Source organism: Erinaceus europaeus, chromosome X, assembly GCF_950295315.1.
Source record: "Erinaceus europaeus chromosome X, mEriEur2.1, whole genome shotgun sequence".
NCBI classification, from domain to species: Eukaryota; Metazoa; Chordata; class Mammalia; order Eulipotyphla; family Erinaceidae; genus Erinaceus; species Erinaceus europaeus.
The window spans coordinates 112,041,078-112,065,787 of record NC_080185.1 but is presented as its reverse complement, the minus strand read 5'-3'; the positions used below and the strand labels follow the sequence as shown (position 1 = coordinate 112,065,787).

General features: G+C 38.0%; 1 protein-coding gene across 2 annotated transcripts in view; it reads left to right on the top strand.

Moving 5' to 3' along the window:
- POLA1 (DNA polymerase alpha 1, catalytic subunit) overlaps positions 1 to 24,710 on the top strand; it is a 323,415-nt gene that overhangs the window by 8,283 nt on the left and 290,422 nt on the right. For both annotated transcript variants that reach the window (XM_060182802.1, XM_060182803.1), the window contains exons 3-18: positions 1,341 to 1,437; positions 2,523 to 2,603; positions 4,786 to 4,901; positions 5,324 to 5,386; positions 6,213 to 6,305; positions 6,749 to 6,836; positions 7,365 to 7,557; positions 7,660 to 7,838; positions 11,619 to 11,731; positions 13,035 to 13,151; positions 15,057 to 15,131; positions 16,022 to 16,160; positions 17,260 to 17,414; positions 20,208 to 20,292; positions 21,419 to 21,480; positions 23,685 to 23,774. In XM_060182802.1, coding sequence (XP_060038785.1) covers positions 1,341 to 1,437; positions 2,523 to 2,603; positions 4,786 to 4,901; positions 5,324 to 5,386; positions 6,213 to 6,305; positions 6,749 to 6,836; positions 7,365 to 7,557; positions 7,660 to 7,838; positions 11,619 to 11,731; positions 13,035 to 13,151; positions 15,057 to 15,131; positions 16,022 to 16,160; positions 17,260 to 17,414; positions 20,208 to 20,292; positions 21,419 to 21,480; positions 23,685 to 23,774 — 1,746 coding nt within the window. The remainder of the gene's footprint in view (positions 1 to 1,340; positions 1,438 to 2,522; positions 2,604 to 4,785; positions 4,902 to 5,323; positions 5,387 to 6,212; positions 6,306 to 6,748; positions 6,837 to 7,364; positions 7,558 to 7,659; positions 7,839 to 11,618; positions 11,732 to 13,034; positions 13,152 to 15,056; positions 15,132 to 16,021; positions 16,161 to 17,259; positions 17,415 to 20,207; positions 20,293 to 21,418; positions 21,481 to 23,684; positions 23,775 to 24,710) is intronic.

The window sequence follows — 24,710 nt, the reverse complement described above, 5'->3', positions numbered from 1 at the left end:
GCCTGACTCCCTCAACATGATTTTTAAAGGTAGTTTCCTAGTGTCTTTTTGATAGTATGTGAGTTGCTTAAATAAGAGACAAAGTATGTTTAATAGGCTTTAATCAACAAAAACAGTCTTTCCAACCCTTTCTCCATACCCCAGAAAAAGAAAATTGGTCAGTGCAGTAATATTAACTGGACTAGTTTGTATTTGGGTTGCCAGAAATTTGATTTGATAGGGCAGTAGTGTTCTGTTACCAAATAGTGGGTGAAAGGCCAAATTAATATTTGCCAGTGACTCCCATGGAGCAGATTGAACAGGAGGTAAAAACCAAGCCTAATCATGTAATTATTACAAGTTTTTTAGGCGAAGCAGAAATCCAGTCAGCCTCTCACAACTCCTGTATTCAAGCATTTTTTCCCTAGGGTCTTAACTTTTCAGGTGGATTTAGTCTTCCACTGCCCATTTGACAAGGCAGAATTCTGGAGAGATGTGAATTTATAGCAAGGTATCTGGGTTCTTTGCCCCCCACCAAATTCTCATGTGGAAGTCAGTGGCTTGTTGTCACAGGGAATAGCTGCAGTGGTGGCGCATCTTTTCTATTTGTTGCTTTAATTGTGCCTAGATTCTCTGCTCTATTCATGCTACTGTTTGTGGTGTGCTGGTTCTCTGATCTGTGGCACCCTGTGTGATTGGAGAATTTGCCACCCTCTGCGCTTGCCCAACAAGTGGCTCAGCATTTAAGTCTCTGCAGTCTCAAGACCTAAGAATGGGGGTGAGGGTGGTGAGTCTCCTAATGCAAACAAGAATCAATTAATGATCACTTCCAGTGTACATGTAGAATATATTGTATGTTTGCTTTGCTAATTTCTGAAGGAGGTTGGACAGGAGATTTTTCTCTTGATTATTGTTGGTTGAAGAGTTAATAAAATCATCATCTACTTGCAAGACAACATCAGCTAGTGAAGAGGGAGCAGGCATAGCTTATAGGTTTGCTTTGTTGTAGGAGAAACCAGTCTAGAAATAATAAGTGAATAAGCCTCCAAGCAGCTAATGAAGAATTGGCTATAATTCAGTTTGTTTTTTTATGAAGTAGATGAGTAATTGATGGTGTGACAAGTGTATTATGCTAATGGAATAATTTAATATCTTATGTTAACACCCACCTAAAAGGAATACTAAGTTAATTGATGTCTATTTAAGGATCACCCTGTAGTGGTATTGAATGTCAGTACTCATGATTTGGTTGTAGCTACTCCTTCAGGCTGCCATTCCAGTTTGAATTTGACAACTTTTTCATCAAAATTGTTTAACACTTTCACTCCATCTGAAGCTTTCTCAAACTTGTATGCTGGCAGGTTGAGGACTTCACAAGCGTTTATGAAGAAGTTGATGAGGAACAGTATTCAAAGCTGGTGCAGGCACGCCAGGATGATGACTGGATTGTGGATGATGGTATGTGGAAATTACCTGCCAGGCACTGTATTAGTTGCTTTTCAGATTTCCATGTGGAATTGCTGCTTGACATGGGCAAAAGTAAGACACTGTTAAGATCACAACTTTGGTTGAAATTTTTCTTAAATGTACTTGAAAGTACATCAGGAGTGTGATAGAGTTAATTTGGGGGCGTTTTAGAGAATCCACACATACCTTACCATATCATATAAAGCCTTCAGGAAGTGACTAGTTTGGGAGGAGTCATAGACCTTTTGGGTACCCCCATTAGTGTGGGAATAAGAAAATCACCTATTTCACAGAATGATTATGAGGAAGGTACTATGCGAAGGCTGGTTCTAATGTTTTGGGCCCTTTGTGGGGAGTTTGTTGGTTCCTGCTAGGTGGGGTTTCCTTGGATGAGATGCTGACTGTGGGAGGAAGTTAGATTGTAGCTATTTATTTGTTTCTACTTTTGTAATAGGAATCTGCCATATTGCTGGTCCTCCTTAATAGATTTTTCTGGTTTTCTGGTGATCTTGATTCTTAGTGTCAAATTGACTCCATGAGCCTAGTCATATCCTTAGCCCTCTTGGGGATAGGTATATATATATATAGTATATGTCCTACAGCTTTGATTGAGAAAACCTGTGTGAATGCAGCTTCATCTAAACTTCTTTGAACTAGACTTGCTGGGCTTAAAAATGGCACAGACTAAGAGAACATCTTGGGTATAAAAGGGTCATGGCTGGGAGTCGGGCTGTAGCGCAGCGGGTTAAGCGCAGGTGGCGCAAAGCACAAGGACCGGCATAAGGATCCCGGTTTGAACCCCGGCTCCCCACCTGCAGGGGAGTCGCTTCACAGGCGGTGAAGCAGGTCTGCAGGTGTCTATCTTTCTCTCCCCCTCTCTGTCTTCCCCTCCTCTCTCCGTTTCTCTCTGTCCTATCCAACAACGACAACAATAATAACTACAACAATAAAACAACAAGGGCAACAAAAGGGAATAAATAAATAAAATAAAATATATATAAAAAAAGGGTCATGGCTAAAGTATTATTGACCACTTAGAGAATTATTTGCACTCAGCATTAAATTTTATTCTGCAGATGGTATTGGCTATGTGGAAGATGGCCGGGAGATTTTTGATGATGACCTTGAAGATGATGCCCTTAATTCCCAAGAGAAAGGTACCAAGAGAGTACTGTTTAAAATTTATAGAATTGTCGGACATTTGAGGTGACTTAGTACTTCAACAGTTTTTCTTAAGGGTAAAGAACCTACCATGATAGTATTTGGTTATAGACTATGTTTAAATATATTGAGAGAAATGTAGTTATATAAAAAATTTTAAAAACCCATAAAATACCACTAGGAAATAATATTTCATGCTTATTATCCAGAGTTTGGCCTTTTAATTTCTTTTTGTAATGTAAAACTTATTATTTATTTGCTTATTATTTTTCTTTATTTTATTTATTGGTGAGGTTAATGGTTTACAGTTGACAGTAAAATACAGTAGTTCTTACATGTGTAACATTTCTCAAATTTCCACATAACAATCTAACCTCCCACCTACATCCTCTTCTGCCATCATGTTCCAGGAACTGAACACTGCCCCACACCTCAGTCTTTTACTTTGGTGCAGATTTTTTTTCTTTTGGTGTAACCATTATGCTGTCTCCTCCACTGGCTTTTTAGTTTTATTTTATTTTATTTTGAAAATTTCAGTCCTATGATCATTTTAAAGTCTTTCTGATTTTGAGGGTTATGGTCATATGTGTTGGTTTCCAGTTTCTCCTGAAGTGGTAGAATTTCTGCTCTCTGATAATAGTGCAGTGTAATAACAAGATTTAGAACTTAGGATAATCAGCTTGCTTTATCTAATTGAGATGTAAAATTAGTCTGTTGGTCCAGGAGGTGGTGCAGTGGAGAAAGCATTAGACTCTCAAGCATGAAGTCCCGAGTTCAATCCTCAGCAGCACATGTACCAGAATAATGTCTGGTTCTTTCTCTCTCTTTCTCATTAATAAATTAAATCTTTTTTTTTTTTTTTTTTTTTTTGCCTCCAGGGTTATCACTGAGGCTCAGTGCCGGCACCATGAATCCACTGCTCCTGATGACCTTTTTTTTTTTCTTTTCTATTTTATTGGATAGGATAGAGAGAAACTGTGGGGGGACTCTCAGGCATGAGAGTCAGTTATTGCTTTCCTAAAGAGTCTTTAAAAGAAAAAAAAATAGTGGGGATAGGTAGCATAATGGTTGTGCAAAGAGACTTTCATGCCCGAGGCTCCCAAGTTTCAGGTTCAATTTCCCACACTACGATAAGCTAGAGCTGAACAGTTCTCTAGTAAAAAACAAAACAAATATTTATTTAAAAAAAGAATAAAATATTAAGTAGACTATGTAATGCTCATAAGAGATACATGTGGCCACAAGCACTAAGCTTATGCTATCTTACTTTCTTTTTTTTTTTTAATCAAGTCTGGACCCTAATTTGTACATTGTTAACACTATACAGTATTTGTTTATTTTCTCCCCCTACATGCTTCAGCAATGATTTCCTAAGAACAAGAACATTTTTCTATTTAGTCACAAGCTCATTCTGAAGATTTTATCTAATGTATTATCCATATTAAGATTTCCCCAGTTAGCAAACTTGTATGCTGGCAGGTCGGGGACTTCATGGCTTATAAAATTGTGTTTTAGAAACATGTAGGGCCAACTTTAATTTGGATGTTTCTTTAGTTTCATTTAGTGTAGAATAGCACTATCCCTTCTCCCCCTTTGGCCTTTTTCATTTACTCTTGTTTGTTGACATTTTCTTTCTTTTTATTATTTTTTTATATTTATTTATTTTTCCTTTTTGTTGCCCTTGTTGTTTTTCATTGTTGTTGTAGTTGTTGTTGATATCGTTGTTGTTAGATAGGACAGAGAGAAATGGAGAGAGGAGGGGAAGACAGGGGGAGAGAAAGATAGACACCTGAAGACCTGCTTCACCGCCTGTGAAGCGACTCCCCTACAGGTGGGGAGCTGAATTAGCTTATTTTATTTTATTTTTTAAAGTTTTATTTATTACTGAGAAAAGTGGAGAGAGAGAGAAAGGACCGGACTTCACTCTGGTACATGTGCTGCCAGGAATTGAACTCAGAACCTCATGCTTGAGAGTTTAGTGCTTTATCCACTGCACCATCTCCTGGACCACATTAAATAGCTTATTTTAAAGACTTTTGTATGTGTCCTTTGTATTAAAGCTCGTTTTTGTATTTGATACTTTAGCATTTTTATCCTTAAAGTCTCTTTCAGAAGGCTTTTACTTTTCCATTTTAATATTTCCTGGTGTATGATTCTAAGTAATTTATATCTCAACAGAGAAAGATAATAAAACCCGCCTCAAAGACAAGAGAAATGTGAAGAAGGCTCCTGTGACAAAACCAAATGACATCAAGTCAATGTTCATTGCTAGTGCTGGGAAGAAAACTGCAGATGTGAGCTTTATGATTTTCTTTTACTTTATCTTTTTCCTTGTGAAGTAAACTTAATATTTGATTATATGGATAATAGGTGCTCAGTGTATTTGAGTTCAGATATTTGATAAATATTTTCCCATTTGAGTTACTTAAGTTGGGTGTACACTGAAGTGGTTGAAACTTGGAGACAGAAAAAATTGATAAGAGCAGGACTGGCAGTGTGTTTAACTTCAGTGCCTAGCTAGAAGATTTTGGCATGTGGATGTAAATAGGGGTTGGAGCTCTGGGTTTAGAAATTACACGTTTATGAGTCTGAATTGTGAATGAGTACTCAAAGTGAGGGATGAAGAGACAGAGGCTGGTTAGGCTGCCCTTTCAACCAATCTGCTGGTGCAGATGTGAAGAGCAGGGCTTTCTCATTCTTCCTTTATCATTTCCAGAAATCTGTAGACTTGTCCAAGGATGATCTGCTAGGTGACATTTTACAGGATCTGAACATGGAGGTAAGTGAATCTTTGGAATCTATAAGGCATGTGGAAGAGAGGCTGAAAAAATAAATCCAGTGATTTCATAGAACACACTATTGCTAGAATTAAAAAAAAAAAACATATAAGAACAACACTTCCCTTCCCCCAGTCTTTAAATTGGTTTCTTCTCACCATTTTGGGTGAGTCATTTCCAGCTGTTTTAAACGTTGTGATTACATATTATAGATGGGGCTGTGTAGGGGTGTGTTTGAAGTAGTAAGAACACACACACGGGAACTTGTTCTGGGAATACACACCTTTTGTACTCAGTTGCTGCTTTGTATGTCCCTGAAATAGATAGAAGCCTATCAGTCTGCACAATCAGGCACAAGATCCTTATTTGTGTGCCAAGTGGGGGAAGGAAGAGCCAATGATCTGGCTCCCATAGTATTCAGACAGACTTAGCTGCACTAGGAATTTGCAGTTTGACTATTTTCATACAGACTAAATTCTCTCTTAAAATGGTATGCTTTCTTCCAACTGACCATTGGTTAAATTGATTAATATAGACACCAGGTTGTTCCAGCTTGAGAGTTTTTAATGTAACATTCTGGAAGGATACAAGAAAAAGTATGCTAAGTTTGAAAAGAAGAAATTGGTGAGGGGTGGATTCAATATCTATTCTGGTCCCTAGTGAGTCTATAGTATTGTTGCTATAGTAACTGCAGTGCATGAACATAGATCTTTGGGGAGGACAGGAAGGAACAAGATGCTTCACTCTTTTGGTGTCTATGAGTGAAGAAAAGCACATTTTCAGTCTTGTGGTAAAACAAGTATGGCAGTGAATGTTCTACCCTTTTAGGCTCCTCAAATAACTCTACCACCTGTAATAATACCTAAGAAGAAAAGATCCTGTGGTACTTCACTGAACCCTTTCTCTATGCGCACCCCTAAGGTAAAGTGTGTGGAAATATGTTCAACCTTGATTTATATTATTACTTAGAATTTACTTTGTGGCTTTTTTTTTTTTGTGTGTGTGTGGAAATGCCTTTGAATTTGCTCTTGAGTTTTGTTTTAAATTAAGACTCCAGTTTGCTCTTAGAGTTTCATATATTTCAAAAATAGCATGTGCTTGCTTTTTCTCCATAGTAAATTTTGTAGTAACTAGTATGTGTTTATTATAGGTATTACAACTGTGCTAAATGCAGTAATTTTCCACCTGGAAACAAGTGTTTTTTTTTTGTAAACCTGGGTAACTAAAATAATTGAAGTTGCTACATTAATAACACACAAAATCATTTTTAAAGTGGGAACTGTCATTATCTCTGGTCAGGGTAGGATAGTTGCATATTTTTAGAATGCAACTCTGACTGAATGAATATTTAAAAACATTTATAGGCAGCTCCTTCAGGAAAGACTGCTCCTCCCATATCAAAGAAGGAACTTTCATTAACTCCTGCTCCTCATAAATGTGCTGAATTTGCTGGTAAGTCTGCTGGTAGGTGGAAGTGTAAGGGTGGTAAATAGTGAAGGAGAAATTGGAGGCAATCTTGAAGGTACTGTGATAGCAGGTTGAAGTATGAGAGATTGGAGTTCGTAGTGGAAAACATTAAAACCCGGGAGTCAGGCAGTAGCGCAGCAGGTTAAGTGCACATGTTGCAAAGTGCAAGAACCAGCGTGAGGATCCTGGTTTGAGCCCCTGGCTCCCCACCTGCAGGGGAGTCGCTTCACAAGTAGTGAAGCAGGTCTGCAGGTGTCTGTCTTTCTCTCCCCCTCTCTGTCCTCCCCTCCTCTCTCCATTTCTCTCTGTCCTAGCTAACAACGACATCAATAACAACAATAATTACTACAACAACAATAAAAAACAAGGGCAACAAAAAGGAAATAAATATTAAAAAAAACATTAAAACCCTTCAATTTGGAGATTGAAGGGAAATACAAATTAAGTGTGGGACAGCTCAGGAGCCTTTGAGCTGGGGCAGTATTTCATGATGGGAATGTGTGACACCTTCAGGAGAGCCAGTGGCAGCCTTGCCTACAGATGACAAGGAGGAACCAGGGCCAATGAATTTTGAAGATGATGACTTTGATGAGCCCATGGAAACGGAGGAGGTGGATGTGGAGCCAGTGGTTGCCAAGGCTTGGGATCAAGAGAGTGAACCAGTAGAGGATGTGAAACATGAGGCAGAACCTGGGAAAGGGACCATGTAAGAGCCTTTTTTGTTTTGTTTTGTTTTTGACTTTTCAAAATGGTAGTCTTAAAATTATTCTCCAGGATTTTAAAAATTTTTGAAATGTGATTTTTGCAGAGGAAGTTTTCTCCCAGGTGTCTCTTGTTGGGATATTGAGCAGGAAGGAGACAACAATTTCTCAGCCCCAGAAGTGCAAGTGGATGCTAACCACCTCCCACTAGTTAAAGGGGAAGATGAGGAACAAGTGTTTCAATTTTACTGGCTGGATGCTTATGAAGATCAGTTCAGTCAACCAGGTAATCAATCAGTCATACTCCTGTTAACTATGTCATTGATACAAAGTAGTGCATCTCCCTTAAATGCTTGAATGATTGTAATGGACATAAACTGTACCCTTGCACATGCGCTCAGGAAGAGAGCAAAGGCTCACCTGGATGCCAGTTACCCAGATGGAGAGGAGTTATGGTATGAATAATCCCTAAAAAAAAAAAAAACAGCCTGGAATACTGAAGCTCCAGTAACAGCCAAACAAATAAATAAAAAATAAAGAGTATTGGGGCTGAGGAGCTAGCACAATGGTTATACAAACAGACTTTCATACCTGAGGCTTTGAGGTCCTAGGTTCAGTTCCCAGACCAACATAAGCCAGAGCTGAGTAGCTGGTCTCTCACTCATTAACACACACACACACACACACACACACACACACACACACACACACACACACACACATTCTCTTTCTCCCCCACCCCTATCTCTCTCCCTCTCCCTCTCCTTCTCCCTGTCTCTCTCTCATTAAAATAAATAAATAAGTGATAGGAAAAAAAGAGTATTGCTGCCTGGGATGTGGTTCAGTGACCCACAACTTATAAAATCTTGGGTTTGATCCCCAGCACTATATTTACTGGCATGGTGCTCAGGTTCTCTTTTAGAAAGATTTATTTAGTGTAGTCTAGGAGGTAGCACAATGGATAAAGTGTTGGATTCTCAAGCATGAGGTCTTGAGTTTGATACCTGGCAGCATATGTACCAGAGTGATGTCTGGTTCTTTCTCTCCTTCTATCCCTCCCATTTATAAATAAATAAAATGAAATATTTGAAAAATATTAATTAGGTAGAGAGAATTTCACATGAAAGAATTGAGAGTACCACTCCATATATGTAGTGTCAGGAATTGATCCAGGAATAGTAGGCATGCAAGTCCTTTGCTGTACTAGTTGAGTTATTTTTCCAGCTGCTCAAATAAGTAAATCTTAAAAAAAAAACTAAATGAGGGGTTGAGTGGTGGCTTACCCAGTTGAGTGCACATAAAACCAGGTGCAGTGTCCCGGGCTCAAGCCCCCAGTCCCATGTCAGATTGGAAGCTTCACGAGTAGTAAAGCAGTGCTGCAGCTCTCTCTCTCTCTCCCTCCCTCCTTCCCTCCCTCCCTCTCTCTTCACCTCCCCTCTCAATTTCTCTGTCAGTTTTTTTATGTTCTATCAAAATGGGGGGGAGGAAAAAAAATGGCTACAGGGAGTTGGAGATTCGTTGTGCAGGCACCAAGCCTCCTCTTTTAGTAGTCACTGATTACCTTTAGCTCTTTAAATTTAAAGTAATGATCAATAGAATGAACCAGAATTTAAAATTCCATATTTCATGTGTTCAATGGCTACATGTGACATATTCAGGGATTGCACAGCTGCAAAACAATTTGATCTCAGAAATTCTATCTGCTGGTGCTGGTCTGCAGTGATGGTATTGGAGGTGAAGATTGAGGCTTTGAAGCATAGCTCAACTTACAAAGCAATAAGTTTATGATGTGCATTGTTGTTGAATTCCTAGTGTATAGTGATGGGCTAGCCTACTTAGCCACTATTGAGAAATGTGTTGCAAGTGAAAGAGGCACCACTCTGTTACTGGTCTCTCTTCTAAATGGTAAAAGGAAATTTCCAGTGCTCTAAGGCTTTAAAACTACATGGTCTAGCTACTCACTTAAAGAGGTGAAAGCTGAGGCTCAAAAGGTTAAAGTGATTAGCTCTTGGGCAGCAGAGTTCTGGGATTTTTGTCCACTGTCCTTTCTGCTGTTTTCTGGTACTTTTCAAGTTGTATCTTATTTGATTGATTCTAGTGGGCTAAATAAGATGGTATTGAAAAAGTTCTTTAATCTCAGAGGGTTGAACAGTTTCATCATGATAGCAGGTAGTGATCACTGAGCCTTAGTAAAATCAATGCTGCTAATAAAACGAAGTACTCCCAAGACCCTGTTACTATTTCGTACTTTCTTACAGATTCTAAGTAACTCAGTTGTTGCTGAATGCTCCATAATTATGAAAAGAATCTTACTCTTTGCATATGGGAAGATATCCTGTCTTCATTATGACTTTTTCAAGGTTGAATAATCCTGACTGCACCTGGTTTCAGCTAGTAACTTTGGGGGGAATGTAATCTTTGTTTACCATGGTCTTTTTGTGGCAAATGAGGCATAAACAGTGTCAAATGTGTTGCATGAACTGTAAAATGAGCTATTTGAATCTTTGAATCCAATATTAGGGTCTTTATTTTTCTTCGCATGGGATTTTTTTTCCCGTTTCCAACTATTATGAGGATAACTTTTAATTTTCTAAGTTACTGTGATTATTTTTTCTTTTTTAATCATTCTCACAGTCCTTCCTTCTCTCCCCCCCCACCCTCCGCCTCCTCCCAGCTGGAAATCACATTGCTCTTGTAAGAATTGTAATCATTTGCAGAAATGAAAATTCTTAGATGGTTTTATTTTGTCACTAGAATGTATGATAGAAGGAAGCTCTGATGAGTTACCTTGTGAAATGAGCAATTGGGCTTGTGAACAGTATTCTTTACATGTGCCAGAATTTTCTTAGTGTTTCAGATAAGTCACTATGTTAAGTGGCAATGTTGAGTACTACTGTCTAATTATTCCTGGAGCCAAGGAGTACACAGTAACCATCTCTGGTGTTGACAGTCAAATCTTTGGGGGTTTTTCTTGACCTGGTTTTGATGAATAATGCCTTGATATATTTGAGAAGGTTTGTTTTGTCCAGGCAGGTAGTTCAGCTGGTAGAGTAGAGAACTTGCTTGTGTGGGATCTCTAATTCAATTTCTGGCATGACATGTGGTGCTCAGACTTCTCTCTTTTATGAAATAAATCATTCTTAGAGATAAATTATAGAAAGGCTTATTTTTACCTTGTACTTATTATTTAGGAATTTCAAAAAGTGGATGCATGTCTGCTGACCTGGTTGCTAGACTACTTGTTAAACTGGAATAGAAGAAAAAGAGACATCTTATTTTTTTTTAAATTTTTTAAAAAAGTCATGACATTTTTTTCTTTTATAGATGACGTTTTAAAAGTATTTTATTTTTATTTTTTATTTTTGAGAGATGCAGAGAGAAAAACACAGAGAGAAATACCAGAGCACTGTTCAGTTCAGGCTTATGGTGGTGCGGGCTTGGGGTGGGGTGGGTTAGTGGTGGTTGGGGGGGTTATTGAACCTGGGACTTCGGAGCCTCCGGCATGACAGTCTCTTTGCATAACCATTATGCTATCTACCCCACACCTGAGAAAGAAACATTTTTTTTAAAAAGATTTTATTTATTTATTAATGAAAAAGATAGGAGAGAAAGAACCAGGCATCACTCTGGCATATGTGCTGCCGGGGATTGAACTCAGGACCTCATGAACTCAAGGACTCTCATTGAGAGTCCTTGCTTTATCCACTGCGCCACTGCCCGGACCACGAAAGAAACATTTTAAATATTATGTAGCCAGATGTCTTAAGAGACCTGTAAGGAAAGGATGAAACAAGAGACAATAATTAAAACTTGTGAGATATTATATGGGATAAAGTATGAGATGGGTCATGTTTTTCCTAGATAAATTTTATATACAAATAATAATGAGCCATATATAGTTATCCTTACACATTAGTGTTAGTTTTCCTGGAAGTACAAAAAAAAAAAAAAAAGACAAAGAATGATGATGGCATGAATGAATGTGTAGATATATTTAGCTTTGTATTATTCTTTTAACCTGTTATAATCAGTATTTCTTTTCTCATAATTTTTTCCATTACTTTAGGTGTGGTATTTCTGTTTGGCAAAGTTTGGATTGAATCAGCCCAAACCTATGTGAGCTGTTGTGTCATGGTGAAAAACATCGAACGAACACTATACTTCCTTCCCCGGGAAACGGTAAACATTTGAGTATCTATAAATACCATATGGCCTATGTTTGCTGCTTTCTTGTTTAGTCTACCTGTCTAGTGAACACTGTCAGTAGCTCTACTGTAGTTTGAGAAAAGTAGGGGAATGAAGTTGTATTCAGTTTTTAAACTTTTTGTTTTTGTTTTACCAGAGCACTGGTTCGGTTCACTCTGGTTTATGGTGGTGCAGATGATTGAACCTGGGACTTTGGAGCCTCAGGCATAAGAGTCTCTTTGCATAACCATTACGCTATTTACCCCTGCTCCAGTTTTTAAACTTGTTAGAAAGAATATGACAGCCTGAGTTTTAGTATATATTCCTCCCATTTCCATACTCTTTGGGGTTGGGACTTCAAGATTCTAAAATGTGACATGATTTTTGGCCCAACTTTAGCTTCTTCTTCTTCTTTTTTTTTTTTTTTTTTAAGATTTTACTTATTTGATAGGACAGAGAGGAATTGAGGAGCAAAATGGGACACACAAAACAGAACTTGGACTGAGTTTGGTGTATTGCACCAAAGTAAAAGACTCTGTGGTAGGTGGGAGGGTTCAGGTCCTGGAACATGATGACAGAAGAGGACATAGTGGGGGTTGAATTGTTATGTGGAAAACTGAGAAATGTTACACATGTACAAATTATCATATTTTACAGTTGACTAAACCATTAATCCTCCCAATAAAGAAAAAAAGAAGAAATTGAAGGGTATGGGGAGATAGCTAGCTAGCCAGCTAGCCAGACAGACCGACTGACCTGCAGCACTGCTTCACTGCTTATGAAGCTTCCACCTTGCAGGTGGGGACTGGAGGTTTAAACCTGGGTCTTTGTGCATAGTAATGTGTGTGCTCAACCAGGTGTACCACCCCCACCCCAACTTTTATTCCTGCTGAATAGATGTCATAGCATTTTTGTCTACATCCATTTAACAAAGTCAGTTGTATTTACTACTCTTTTTGTTGCTGGTGGGACTTAACAACCATTCTCCCCTCCAAACCCAGCCCTATCTCAGTTGAACTGCAGAACTTCTTGATTAGGATTTATAAATCTTACTCTCTCATTTTATAGGTGTGCTTATCTTTATCCCTTATGGCTTTGTAATGCTTTTGAGAGGAATCAAGCATTGGGTTTTCATTTTTTTTTTTTAGCTTGTATCTTTGAATTCAAACTGTTCAAATAAAATGTTTAAGAAGGTGAGGATAAAACTTGATTTATACTTGTGCTCTTGTGGTAGAGACTGTCATATGTGCAGATACCTTTTTTTCTTCCTTTCTTTCCATTCCCTGTGGGAGAGCAGAAAATTGATATAAATACAGGAAAAGAAACAGGAGCTCCAGTTACAATGAAAGATGTCTATGATGAGTTTGATGAGAAAATAGCAGCAAAATATAGAATTATGAAGTTCAAGTCCAAGGTTTGTATCTGTTGATAATTTTTCCAGGTCTATTTGTTCACTTCATTTTTTAAAAATGTTATTTATTTATTGAATATTGAGGCAGAAATTGTGAGGAAAGTGGGAGAGAGAGACACCTGCAGTACTACTTCACCATTTCAGAAGCTTTCCCATGGAGGTGAGGACCAGGGGCTTGAACCCAGATCCTTGAGCATTGTGACATGTGTGCTTAACAGAATCCACTGCTGCCTGGACCCATTGTTTATTTCCTGATTTAGCCAATAGTTATTGTATACACTTTGTGCACAATTTCTTCTGTGTGGTTATACTTTATTGAATGGAAATTTCATATGTATTAATGCTAAACTAGTATTTATCAATGTGAAACTAATACAAACCAGATTTATAAAATGTATTTCTCTTTACACTGCTTATAAAATAATGTTCATTAATTTGCATAGAAATTAAATTCATAGCAGATTGTCTCTGCTACTTGCAACTTTTCATATGCTCTTTTAAAAAAAATTTTTTTAAAAATAATTATTTGCCCTTTTGTTGCCCTTGTTTTATTGTTGTAGTTACTAATGTCATCATTGTTGGATAGGATAGAGAGAAATGGAGAGAGGAGGGGAAGACGGGGAGAGAAAGATAGACACCTGCAGGCGCTACCGCCCTACTCCTTCTCATATGCTCTTAATATAAAAAGGAAAAAGGGGGGCTGGGAGGTAGCACAGCAGCTTAAGCGCACATGCTGCAAAGTGCAAGGACTGCTTAAGGATCCCTGTTCTAGCCCCCGGCTCCCCACCTGCAGGGGAGTCACTTCACAGGCGGTGAAGCAGGTCTGCAGCAGTCTTATGTTTCCTCTGTTTTCCCCTCCTCTCTCGATTTCTCTCTGTCCTATCCAACAACAACAGCTATAACAACAGTAACAGTAAAAACCACAACAAGGGCAACAAAATGGGAAAAATGGCCTCCAGGAGCAGTGGATTCTTAGTGCAGGCACGGAGCCCCAGCGATAACCCTGGAGGGAAAAAAAAAAAGGGAAAAGAAACTGATTTGATTTTGTTTATACTTGCTACTGCCAGGTTGTTTGGTCAGAGGGTTCAATAAGATTTCATGTTTAAAAATCAGATACTCCAATGCTATTTCTGATAGAACAAAATTCTGTGTGATAGCTATTGATCACTTGTTTAGATATTAGTGAGTTATTGAAGCCTATAGTGGAGATTGTAGCTCATTCAACATACTGCTATAAGGATTGCAATAGGGAAGATTGAGTAGTAAAAAATAAAAGCTTAATCTCCACTATTTGAGCTTTGAATACCGGCTGATGAGTTAAGCCTGTAAGATTCAAGCAACAATGTGGTGTAATGGTGTAATGGTGAAGAGCATAGGTGCTAGGTCCAGACTGCTTGTGCTTCAGTGTGACCTTTGTTAACTGCTGAGTAACTTCTCTAGGCTTGTTTGTTCACCTGAAAAGTCAGACCCTGTTTCAAAAGTTGTTGGATGGATTAAAGTAATTAATTCATATTAGGTGGTTAGAATATAGTCCTTGGTACACAGCAAGTACTCATCAAGTATGAATTATAATATTGATTACTATTTTGTCTAACAGGATGGAGTTGCTTCATATCAAAGAGTAGTACATGAGTTAGTAATTCTTTTTTTGTTTATTTTGCTTTTATTGTCCCTGTTGCATGCCAATATTTCTAAATTCTCTAGTGTCCAAAGGAAGTCTTTCCAGTATTTTGTCACTGGGTAGTTTTAGTCCCAGATGTAAAGAGGAAAGGTTGCTTTCCTGGACTTTATTTAATTCTGTTCTGTCAAAGTGCTAGTTTCTTAATGATTCAGTACAGGGACATGTAAACTTGTCAATTTAACTTTTGAGCAATTTTTGTCCTAATGATTTTTAATTTACTTACTCAGATAGTGGAAAAAAACTATGCCTTTGAAATACCTGACGTCCCAGAAAAATCTGAGTATTTGGAAGTCAGATATTCGGTAAGTCAAAGAAAATCACTGGGTTTTGGTAGAGGATGATGTTTTTTTCTCCTTTCAAGCTTTTAGTTAATATGGGCTGGACTTCTCAAGCCCAAAGTTCATTGAGGTAGACTTACAGTAATGAATAATTAAAATGGATAATATTAACTTAAATACATAGACTACAGATCATACTGTCTTTTTTACTTTCATATATGCATCTTTAAATAAATAAGTTGAAAGAGCATGATTTTCAAGTTAAATGAATGTCAATGGAGTTGAAATGTCCCTTCTAAGCAGTGGAAAGGTGAGAGAGGAACATCAGGAGTGTCAGTATAATGTTGCTCTTATTTCCATGACAGGCATGGTCACTGCTTCAGAGTATTAATTGACTGGACTTCAGTCTGTGTGTGTGTGTGTGTGTGTATGTGTATGTGCGTGTGTGCGTGTGTCTGTCTTCTTTCCTCTCTGTTTTTACCCCTCCTCTAGTTGTGTGTGTGTGTGTGTGTGTGTGTCTGTCTGTCTGTCTGTCTGTCTGTCTGTCTGTCTCCTTTGTACCATGGAAACATTTTGAATGATTCACACTCACTTGCTTTCATTTTTGTTCTTATTTGGCTATTCTTTGTCTGTAAGGCATGTATAACTCAACAGAATTCTTTTTTGGGGGTAGCTTTTTGGCCTATTTTTCTTCTAATGGGTGTCATCAAGATGCATTATTTTGTCATTGTGAATTGTTTTTGTTTCGTACTGTGAATTGTTTTGGATTTCATTTGTGACAAATTACATTTCATATATATGAAAGGGATTTCTTCTGGTGCTTCACAGAGAGACTTTTGCTTATTTCAAGTATAGGCTTTGGAAAATGTGAAGTAATAGTTTTAAACAAAATGATTTTTTTAAAACCTTTTCAGGCTGAAATGCCACAGCTTCCTCAGGATTTGAAAGGAGAAACTTTCTCTCACGTATTTGGAACCAACACATCCAGCTTGGAGCTGTTCTTGATGAACAGAAAGGTCAAAGGACCTTGTTGGCTAGAAGTAAAAAACCCACGTAAGGAAAAATTGACTTTCAGATTACTATGTAAATTGATGATAGACTTGTTTTTTTAGCAGGGACGTTAAGGAACTGGCCTGTTTAATTCAGTGTGTCCACTTCTTTTAAAAAAATTATTATTATTTAAATTTTATTTATTTATTTGTTTATTTACCTCCAGGGCCTCGGTGCCTGCAGTACCAATCCACTGCTCCTGGAGGCTATTTTCCCATTTTTTGCCCTTGTTACCCTTGTTGTTATTATTATTGTTGTCATTGCTGCTGTTGTTGGATAGGACAGAGAGAAATCTAGAGAGGAGGGGAGACAGGGGGAGAGGAAGACAGACACCTGCAGACCTGCTTCACTGCTTGTGAAATGACCTCCCTGCAGGTTGGGAGCCGGGAGCTTGAACCGGGATCCTTATGCTGGTCCTTGTGCTTTGCACCATGTGCGCTCAACCCACTGTACTATTGCCTGACCCCCTGTGTCCACTTCTTTATGCTTGTTTCTTTAATGTTTATTTTTAGTAGATATAAGGGGTAACATTGGGAATCATTTTATTTCTCCAGTACTTGCCATTTTACGAGGAGGGAAGCCTTAATTGTTCTTGATAGCCTTTTGCTTATATGCCTCATGGTGCTGTCATTGGTATGGACTTCTGAAGAGGCTGATGTGGCCCAGCTGCTTTCCATAGTGAGCCACTGCTGACTTCTGTAGGAGGGGCACCATGACTGCTCATTGTAGCTGGTGCATACTTGGTCTCTGACCTTTCAGTATTTGCAGTTGTGACACACTGTTTTGTCTTCATGGATCTTTTGAAAATGTTCTGTGTTTCTCCAAGGATCACAGTTGGCTTTTTTATTTTTAACCTGCTGTTAGCTGGTGGACCTTTTCCCAGGAAAATGAGCATAGTGTTCATGTGTGTACTCACGCAAACACACAACACACAAATTTGCATACAATTCAATAATGTGGCTTAGTTTTAGTTAAAGGTTATAGTAAGACATTCTTATTAGAAGATGAAAGAATTGAAGACAGTTTCAGTTAGTCACAGATGTCTTAATTAGTAGTTTTTCTTTTTCAATAAATGACTATTGATCTGTCTGTTCTGTTTCAGAGCTCTTGAATCAGCTAATCAGTTGGTGTAAGGTTGAGGCAATGGCTTTGAAACCAGACCTGGTGAATGTAGTTAAAGATGTCAGTCCTCCTCCACTGGTGGTGATGTCTGTCAGTATGAAGACGATGCAGAATACAAAAACACACCAAAATGAGGTAAAAAAAAAAAAGTTGGACAACTTTTTTTAAACCTATGTTGTAGAGGCAGTGCTTGTCTAAATTTATGTAGCTTTTATGTAAGGGAAACTTTTTGGAGGGAAATAAATATTAATTGACTGCTCAACTTCATTCTAGAGAATGAGTTAAGATTTTCTGGTGTTGGAGTTTCTTCCCCCCCCCCCCAGCTCAATTTATTGGGATAATGGCTTATAGGACAGCTGCTGATATGGATGCATTGTCTCATCTTCCTGAATCCCTAACACTTTTTCAGTCCCTCCTGCCCACTCCTCCCCTAAAATGCTTTATGGAGATTTTTTTTTTTAATTAAGACTTAAATTGCTGGACTTGGGCCAAGGAATATGGCTTTGTGGGTCCAGTACTTGCACTTTCATTCATGAAGCTCTGGCTGCTTGTCGAGTGGTGCTTTGGTAGCTGTCTATCTGTCTTTCTTTGCTCTCTGAAATTACAGACCAGGGCTTGCAAGATAGCTTTCCAGTATATTGTACCTGCACTGCCATACACACAACCCAGATTAGACACTGTTCCCTGCTACACTGGTGGAAGCTTTGGTGTTATTATATTTTTCCCTCTTTCCATTTGGAAGTCTCTTATCTAGCTAAAAAAAAAAAAAGTCAACCTAAACTTGGGCAAAACCCTGGTGATTATAGAAAAAAAAATATTGAAAACTGAGGCTGGCTTAGCACTAGCCCACATGTGCAGTTCCTTAAACTTCATCCCTGACACCATATACGAAAATATCACTGGGTTTATTTTTATTTGTTCTTTAATACTTTTTAAAATAAATATTTTTTAATTAATTATTTTTAGATGCAGAAACTGAGAAAGGAGGAGGGACGGAGAGATAGATAGATAGATAGATAGATAGATAGATAGATAGATAGATAGATAGATAGAGACCGACCGACCGAGACCTGCAGCACTGCTTTACTACTTGTGAAACTTTCCCCTTGTAGGTGGGGACCAGGGCCTTGAACTCCAGGCTTTTTACTTTGTAATATGTGCTTTATTAGTTGTACTACCACCTAGCACCCTGTTTTTAAAATTTTGTAGAACTTTATATGGACATAGCATAATAAAAAGAGCTCCCACTAACTAATTGCTCATATTCAGCAATTAGCAAGGTTTTGTCACACTTACCTCTTGCCTTTTTGCTTTCTTCACAAAATATTTTAAAGCTAATCTCAAACACTGTCATTTCCACCCCTTTATGCTTTTCTTTCTTTATAAAAATTTTATTTATTTGTTTATTTTGCCTCCAGGGTTATCGCTGGAGCTCGGTGCTTACACTACGAATCCACTGCTCCTGGAGGCCATTTTTTCCCATTTTTGTTGCCCTTATTATTTTGTTGGATAGGACAGAGAGAAATCGAGAGGGGGAGAGAAAGATGGACACTTGCAGACCTGCTTCACCATTTGTGAAGTGACCCTCTGTAGGTGGGGAGCCAGCGGCTGGAACCGGAATCCTTGAACTTTGTGCCATGTGTGCTTAACTTTCTGCGCTACCACCTGGCCCCTTATTTATTTTTTATTTATTTACTTTTTACCAGAGTACTGCTCAGCTCTATCTTCTGGTATTGCTGGGGCCCCTTATGTGTTTTTTTAAAAATTTTTTTCAAGTAGTGGTCCTTAGTAGGATAAAATGTTGGCCTTGACAGGACATTTGGCAGTGTCTGGTGATTATTTTTAGTTGTCTCAACTAGGGGTGAAGACTCAGGAACAGTGGTATTGGCAGAGATTGTTGCTGCATGTCCCACAATGCACATGGCAGTCTGCACAACAAAGAATTATTTGGACTGTTCTAACGCAGTGTCTTTTAATAAGTTTGAAATTGTAGTTTACATATTACTATTTCTGTTGTTTTATTTTACTTTTACAGTAGACAAAGTGAATATTTTTACCCTTTCCAATTTTACAGATGCAAAACTTGAATTTTGGACCTGTTTCCTTTACATCACTCATAAAACCAGGGCTGGATTCTAGCTCTTATGACCACTGTTCAGGGCTTTTATAACATGTGATATTCAGTATAAAAAGCAAGGAAAGGGAGTCGGGGAGTAGTGCAGCGGGTTAAGCGCACATGGTGCGAAGCTCAAGGACCAGCGTAAGGATCCCAATTTGAGCCCCCAGTTTCCCACGTGCAGGGGAGTCACTTCACAGGTGGTGAAGCAGGTCTGCAGGTGTCTGTTATTCTCTTCCCCTCTCTGTCTTCCCCATCTCTCTCCATTTCTCTCTGTTCTATCTAACAATGACAACATCAGTAACAACAATAATAATAACCACAACAACAGTAAAAAACAACAAGGGCAACACAAGGGAAAATTTAAAAAAAGCAAGGAAACGAATACATTTTTGAAAGAGAGTAGACACTGATCTGGTTCACTTAAATTCTTATATTGGCATGCTGTGTATATAATGATTACTAGAATAATTATAATATGAAATTGAAATATGGATAAAAATGAAATGTGCATTCTAAAAATTCCCACAGTGCGGAGGGTGAGAAAGTTCTGCATGCGGAAATATTCCTAGGTAAAATGAGAGGTCTGGTTATTGCTTCAAAATAATCTGGGGGGAAGACAGGAAGTAGATATAATTGAATTGATTATTGAAACATGACAACAGGTAGAATAGAGTTTATTTAATCATTTTTGTAATCAAGTTAAAACAGTCAGATGAACTAAAATCTTTATCTTTCAGTATTCTAGGTGTTTTTGGTAAGAAAGCAGAATTCATAGTAGGTACCTGATGCTTTTCATTTTTTCTTTGCAGATTATTGCTATTGCAGCTTTGGTCCATCACAGCTTTGCATTAGACAAAGCACCCCCACAGCCTCCCTTTCAGTCACACTTCTGTGGTATGTGTTTTTTAAAGCTGGTTTACTAATGGCTTGCTTTTAGTTTTATGTATTTTTTTTCTCCAGCTGTTTGATCAGTAACTTTTTTTTCCCTTTAAATGTTGTCTCTAGTAGTTAGTGCATGTTGTTAAAGATATTGTTTTTGTCAGCTGTGGACACGGAGTTTGATTGGGTTGATTGCCTCCTACTCAGCTGGTTTCTTTTGTTCTAGGAGCAAAAATTGGGAGATAGATATTTATGTTCATATTCTCTTTCAGTCAGTGATTACTCTGTTGGGATGGAGTACTTTTTTGTGAGTCACAGTTACATGTTAACCAGCTCCTTTCATGATGTCATTCTAAAATCCATTTTAGAAGCCTGACCAAAGTTTTCTGTGTATCGAGTAAAGATGCTAAGGCACAAATGATCTAGGAGGGACTATAGTCATATAATATTGCAAGTGGTTTGTGCTATGCATAAAATTTAGTGGGTGACACTATCCTATAAAATTTTCCATGCTAGGAGTCAGTCTCCACGGAGGCTTCTGATATAGTCCATGTTGAGAGCTTGACCTATTAAATAACGTTTTTTGTTTAAACAAGAAAATGAGAGAAGTATTGTCCTATTGGTCTTTTTTTTTTTTTTTTTTCTTCCTGGGATCTTTTCACCCCAAACCAGAAATTCACAAGGTCAGCATCTCCTGTCTTATTTCTTAGGTATTAGGAAAGTGGGACTAAGGAAAAAAGCAGACAGGTGTTAGGATATTCTTACTGTGAAGTTTTACTCTCTTTTAGAGTTCCTATAAACATATTTATTATATGTTTGTGTGGTTGAGGGTTTGGTGTGTGGATGTGGATTTCCTTTGGGAAAGACTGCTAAGTATCTTCCATTCCGACTTAGAGGTATAACAAAACATCTCATCAGTTGTTTTTACCAGTTGCAGGAACTTGTGGTTCTGACCATGACTATTCTTTCAAAGTCCAACCACTTGATTAGTGGAAACACTTGATCCTCTTAATTCTTCAGAGATTGGGGGGAATTTATTTATATTTAAGGCAGTTTCCATTTGGAAATTCGCAGTATATACTTACTTTTGAAATTGTTCTGCCAAGGTTGGTTGTTTTCTTCTTTTTTTTCTTTCTTACAGTTGTGTCTAGCCCAAGGGACTGCATTTTCCCATATAATTTCCAAGAAGATATAAATAAAAAGGTAAAGAAATTATTTATTCCCATTAAATATGAGACATATGTTCAGAAAAAGATGATATAGATTTATAGAAGATGGCTATTATGGGAGTTGGCCAGTAGTGCAGTGGGTTAAGCACATGTGCCACGAAGCACAAGGACCAGCATAAGGATCCCAGTTTGAGCCCCCAGCTCCTCACTTGCAGAGAGGTTGCTTCACAAGCGGTGAAGCAGTTCTGCAGGTGTCTTTTTCTTCCCCTCTCTGTCTTCCCCATCTCTTTCCATTTCTCTCTGTCCTGTCTAACAACACTGAGATCAATAACAAAAATAATAATAACTACAACAAGGGCAACAAATGGGAAAAATAAATTAAAAAAATTAAAAAACAAGACGGCTATTTTATATTAGTTTATTACATCTATTCTTGCTACATTGTACTATGACGATCACCCACTAAACTATCAAAAATACAAAGGTAGATGCATTATTTAAGTATTCAAACGTTTTATCTCTTAACAATGAGATTCTATATCTTATTAGGAGTTACTAGGTTGTTTTTCTAAGCAAAAATGTGCCATGCCTTTTCTGACAACTCAAGACCTCCTTCAGGTAGCTTAATTGGATGCTTTCCAGAAATGCATGACCCCATGTAGCTGTTTTTGAACTGTTTTGGATAGAGCTTCTCCCTCCTGCTCCCATCTTGTAGGAAGCTGAGTGAAGTTGTGAATGCTCTAGATAGTAAAGGAGACATGCACTGGAAAGGTTGATCTAGACTTTCCCAAACTTATCAGTAATTTATGAACTACCAGTGTACTCCACGAAGAAGTTTTCATGAGGTCTTACTTGGTAAAATGGGGAAAACAGTAGTGTAATTTAGTATTTTTACAGAGGTGAATGTGGTTAGTGTAAAGAACTTTTTTGGGGGAAGATATGTTATTTTTTTTTTTCCTCCAGGGTTATTGCTGGGGCTCAGTGCCTGCACCATGAATCCACTGCTCCTGGAGGCCATTTTTCCCCCTTTTGTTGCCCTTGTTGTTGTAGCCTTGTTGTGGTTATTATCGTTATTGTTGATGTCGTTCCTTGTTGGATAGGACAGAGAGAAATGGGTAATTGCTGGGGCTCAGTGCCACTGCTCCTGGAGGCTTTTTTTCCCTTTTGTTACCCTGGTTGTTTTTATCATTGTTGTGGTTATTATCATTGCTGTTGATGTTTTTTTTTGATAGGACAGAGAAATGGAGAGAGGAGGGGAAGACAGAGGGGGAGAGAAAGATAGACACCTGCAGACCTGCTTCACCGCCTGTGAAGCGACTCCCCTGCAGGTGGGGAGCCGGGGGCTTGAACCGGGATCCTCATGCTGGTCCTTGAGCTTTGTGCCATGTGTGCTTAACCTGCTGCACTACCGCCCGACCCTCATGTTATTTCTTCTATGAAATGATTGTGATGGTAAATTAAAGATTTAGTTTTTTTTTAATGTCCTTAACTTGATAAAACTGAAAGTTAGCAACGATGTCAGGTTCTTCTTATTTTAAATTGGCTTGAGGATTCCAGTAGTATGGGGGTATTATTGGATCAGACTATTGTTTGTGAAGTGCCTTGGATTACCTATCCAAGTGAAAATGACTTAGGAAAATTCCAGTAAATTCAATCTGAATTTAACATATAGCTATCAACTTCCATTTTAAGAGATATTTAGTTAAAGATGGATCTTTTGAATACCCGATTTGTATTTGGTAATCCAAGTGGAAGTCTTATGTGCAGATAGATTGTACTTATAATTCTTAAAGGTATGTTTGTTTTGGTCTAGTTTCTTATTTATTGATTCTTACCCCCCTATTAAGATTAGTTGACATAATCCTTGGGATTTCTTTATGTGGTAAATATATAAACAGTAAAGTCTACCAGGGCTTATATAAGTAAGTAATGTTTTTGATAGATATTGTGATTCATATCCTGTGAAATATGTCTAGTTGCACAAGTGTGTCCCTATAGAGGGCCATTTCTGCACTTGAAAATGCTCAGCACTTAAAATGTTGCTTAATTCACACACTCATTGCTAGAATGAGCTCCTCTGAGATGTGTGATTATTACTGCAAAACCTAGAAGCAGGAATTTCATTGCCGCATTTACTTTTGAAATGATTTTCTTTTAACCTTAAGAAATCTCACCTGGCTTGAATAAGGAGTCAAGTCCTGTGTACTAAAGAGTGACTGGTATGTTTTTATCTGGCAGAATGTGAAGGTTGAGCTTGCTGCAACAGAAAGAACACTGCTCGGTTTTTTCCTTGCAAAAGTTCACAAAATTGATCCTGATATTATTGTGGTGAGTAGATGGTTGATCATGTCGTGGGGAGGTTTTTCATTTCTTAGTTCTTTTCAGTGTGACTTGATTGGTACTTGTTGAGCAGCAAAGAATCTCTCAGAGTGAAATGACCCTATGGACTGATGGGAATTGCTCTACTTACTGCTATCAGAAAGAGGGAAAAATTCTAGCTCAATACATGATAGCTTTCCCATTCTATTAGGAAAGTAACTCATGAGTTGTTGAAGTTTAGGATACTCCAGTATTACTATACTAGTTCATAAGTACATAAACTATGTCAGCTGTTGGTATTTCCAAAATTTTGCTCTGGTGGCCCTGTTGTATTATGGTCACAAGTCAACTTCCTTGGCTTAGTGTCATATTCCTTTGATAGCTTAGGGCTAGGGATCTTTTTTTGTTTGTTTTCCTTTTGACATCTGGGTATATTCCTATTAGACACCAAGAGGTAATCATTAAGTTTTGCCTCAGCTCCTAAGAATCATAAAGCAATGTTTTCCTTTGTTTTTTTTTTTTTTTTGCCTTCTTTGATTTGTTTCTTGATAGGAATTATTTTTTTCTCTTTTTTTGGGTTAATTCCATAAACTTTTTTAAAAAACAAAAGTAGGATGATGTGTTTTAAATGTGATATTGGTAATTGGATTACCACTGAAGCATTGCAAAAGTATTTGTCATGTATTTCTCTATTTTTGCTCTTGGGTAGTTTTCCTGATGATGTTGTTGCTAAAGTGTCAAGAACCTGGAGGTTGTTCTGAGTGTGTCTGCATTCTCTTCATTTACCATATTTTAGGAAAGCCGGGAAGTTTCTGTGGCTCAGCACTAGGTCCCCATTCAACTTCCTCTAGCAGCCTCTCGTCCCCACAAAGATGCCATTGTGCCTAGGATACCTGTCTGCCTTAGGATGTTGTCGTGAAGTCATTGTATGAGAAATCCAGACTG